General features: G+C 44.3%; 1 protein-coding gene across 1 annotated transcript; it reads right to left on the bottom strand.

Moving 5' to 3' along the window:
* Positions 1-1475: 1475 nt before the first annotated feature.
* LOC122658545 (protein ROH1-like) lies at positions 1476-2997 on the bottom strand. The gene has a single exon (XM_043853557.1). The coding sequence runs from the start codon at positions 2954-2956 to the stop codon at positions 1781-1783; it is 1176 nt and encodes a 391-aa protein (XP_043709492.1). The 5' UTR covers positions 2957-2997; the 3' UTR covers positions 1476-1780.
* Between the last annotated feature and the right edge of the window lie 253 nt (positions 2998-3250).

The following is a 3250-nucleotide window of genomic DNA, read 5'->3' as shown; positions in this document are numbered from 1 at the left end:
GAAGCAAAACCCCTTGGATTACCTACCTGTACTTAAATACCCTCATGATACACTTTCGCGTCCATCCTTTCAGCCTACAGTGAATGGATTCGCATTCACCATTGCTGAAGGAATACTCAAATCTTTGGTAAAATACGTGGAGGAGATTCTATTCACCTTGGGTGAATGGGAGAAACTTTCTCGATGTCATTTAGTTTGGGGGACCTGGAAAAACCTGAAACATCGTTTGAATACAAACATATACCAAAAGAACCTGATCCCAAAGGAGAGGAACGAGTTTGTGAATCTCCTTCTCAAACCAATGAGGTATTAACAATGGCCCATTTAATTGATTAAAGCTAAGGGAAACAATGGCCCACACTGCTTCGAACAGAAACAATGGAGACCGATCCACTGCCCAATCCCTAGTTCTAAAACCTTGACTTTGAGATGCTGATAAATATAGTCATGGCTTGCATGAATGTGAACTTTACATGCATTCTATTTCTATGACTGGAGGATATAAGGGAACTTTTTGTCATTTAGGATCTTATTATGATAACTAGCATCAAAGGAATTTGGAGATCGGTTGAATCGTCTGACTCGAATCAGAATTGGTCGAGACCTATCCTGATTTCTGGTGGTTCGAAACAGCCAGTGTTTTGGTGTTTCTAGGGTTCAGGCATGGAAATTCCAGCTACATCGGAATTGGAATTGCTGGTGGCCCATCCCATTGCTGATTCTATTTACTTATCTTCAGTCTCTCTGCCCTCTGTACTCGGGCGATGTAAAAGCAGAACACAAGCCCACAATACTATTTTCTGTCCCACACTTGGGCTCCACTGTTATCCTGATCAATCAATATGCGAAAGATACAAGGCATATCAGTACCACTGTCTCGTTTGGTTGATTTGCTTGGCTTGCAAGTTTAGAGCCATTTAGAGTGGAAGCCCTACAGTCAATCAGGGTCTTCTCTGGTTTGGTTGATTTGCTTGGCTTGCAAGTTTAGAGCCATTTAGAGTGGAAGCCCTACAGTCAATCAGGGTCTTCTCTGGTTTGGTTGATTTGCTTGGCTTGCACGTTTAGAGCCATTTAGAGTGGAAGCCCTACAGTCAATCAGGATCTTCTCTGGTTTGGTTGATTTGCTTGGCCTTCAAGCCTCGAGCCATTGACACTGGGAGCACTTCAGTTAATCAGGTCGCATGGAAAATATACAATATAGACTATTACTTGCTACAGACCATTTCAAATGGTTACCTTACCAAGAAGGAAGCATAAATACACAACATTTGTGTATTAACCCTCCAATTCCAGATTTTAGGAAAGCAAAATGGGAAACAGAAAATATTTTTGTAACCTTCAGAAGTTCTCAGTGAGCATCTCTGATGAGAATCAAAAAGGAAATATATTTCACCAGAAATTTTTATACATGATACACCATTAACATTGGACAAAGAGAAATAAATAATTAAAAGAAGAGTCGCATAAACCGCTGCGACATGAAGATGAAGCTAACCGGAGAAAATTGATTAAACTTATACAATTACGGATACAAACCGAATAAACAGCTCCATTGAACGGGACGATCCAATCCAAGGATTTTCTTTACAGAATGTATAAAAAAGGGTTCTTATTGTTGATGGACATCTAATATCATTCTTCTGCTCGTCCTCTCTCTCCTCCTCCACTGCAACAGAGTTACATACCCAGACAACCAAAAATTACCCAAACATATTTTGCAAAATTGTACAATTCGATGCACACTGAAGGTGGACCAGAATTCAGGTTTCAGAATTTCAGATCATTCAGAATTGCTTGCCTTACCCATACAGTCAAGACCTTCAGTTCGGCTACGCACGATCCTATGGAACACCTCTCTTACCTGGCGCTCCAAAGGATCTAATCCCTCTCTCACTGTATCCAATACCAATGCCAAATTCAATGCTCCCTGTCTCACCTCCTTCTCCCGTTCCTCCGTCAAGGGAAACTGAACTGCATCGGCCATTTCCGTCAAGTGACGCACACATTTCTCAATTTGATGGATTTCTTTCAACAACCCACTCGTATTCTTTCGGTCCCGCTTCTTGGATTCCTCGGTAATCCGCTCTTGGAGTGAAAGAATTGAGATTGCCCATGGGAAATGGCGAGGGATGGAGAGATGGGTTTGCAGGCCACGGTCCTGACATGGTATAGCCGCTACGAGAGACCACATTACGAACAGAAGCACCGAATTCATGGTGTAGACAGCAACTGCTACCCCACCGGTGGCAACAATTTCATTACTACGGGGAGGGGTCAAGTTGTTCCCTATCGCCTGAAGCTGCCTAGCGGCTGACCAAGAGCGAGAGACACTCCAGGAGAGCGAGCGGAAATGCCCTGCTGGACGGTGGTCCTTGCTGCTGTTGTTGTTCCTCCCGAACGAACGGTTCCTGTGGGAGAGGACGGAGCTAGAATCCTTCTCATCCAGCATCGCGATTGTCAAATCCGTCAGCGCCTTCTTGGCCCGCCTGAACTGGCCCTCCCCGAGGATTCTCTGGCGGGAGTCCAAGGCACAAAGGACGATCTCTAAGTGCTTCTGCCATTGTCGAACCTGCTCAATTCCATCGCGGATAGCGTTGCAGACATCCAGCGCCTTCACACTCCTCTCAAAAAATTCGTTGACCATGCGATCTAAGGGAGGTCTCGAGACGAGGGCCTTGCTTTTGAACAAAATAGACCTAAAATCCTCCTGGCAACAGAGGAACGCATCAAGAAGGCGACGGATCCATGAGAGGGAGAGCAGATCTTCATCGGTAACGGCATGGAGATCATTGAACCGATCAACAACCTGTTTCTGGAACCCCTCGAGCTTCAATTCCAGGTTGGTAGGCTCCTGGTTCCCTTCCATGGAATGAACTTGATCGCGCCTAATACTCAATAACGAACGACCTATCGAGGAAAAAGGCACTGAAGAACCCTGGTAATCCGTCGCTGGCATTCTCAGTCACGATAGGAGAAAAATCCTTATTCCTTCCCCTTATTTTTTGTCTTTCTTGTTTCTCCCTTTCCTGCCCTTCTCTCTCGTTCAGAAAAATTTCCCAATAGAACACTTCGATTAACCAGAATCAGAACCACCGCCAAAAACCCTAAATTTGATAAATCAACAAAGCTAGCCCGCAATCCAAAGTTGAGATTGATCAATTAGAAGTCGACAGGATTTGGGAATCGTATCGAAATTCCAACACAACCCAAAGTCCCGGAATCAAACGAAATGCATGAAGAAACAGCTCAA

The sequence above is a fragment of the Telopea speciosissima genome, chromosome 1 (genome assembly GCF_018873765.1).
Source record: "Telopea speciosissima isolate NSW1024214 ecotype Mountain lineage chromosome 1, Tspe_v1, whole genome shotgun sequence".
NCBI classification, from domain to species: Eukaryota; Viridiplantae; Streptophyta; class Magnoliopsida; order Proteales; family Proteaceae; genus Telopea; species Telopea speciosissima.
The sequence above is the reverse complement of the archived record's forward strand: the minus strand, read 5'-3'. Positions and strand labels throughout refer to the sequence as shown.

Coding starts and splice junctions, on each gene's coding strand:
- LOC122658545 (XM_043853557.1), bottom strand. CDS start 2,956: ATGCCAGCGACGGATTACCAGGGTTCTTCAGTGCCTTTTTCCTCGATA.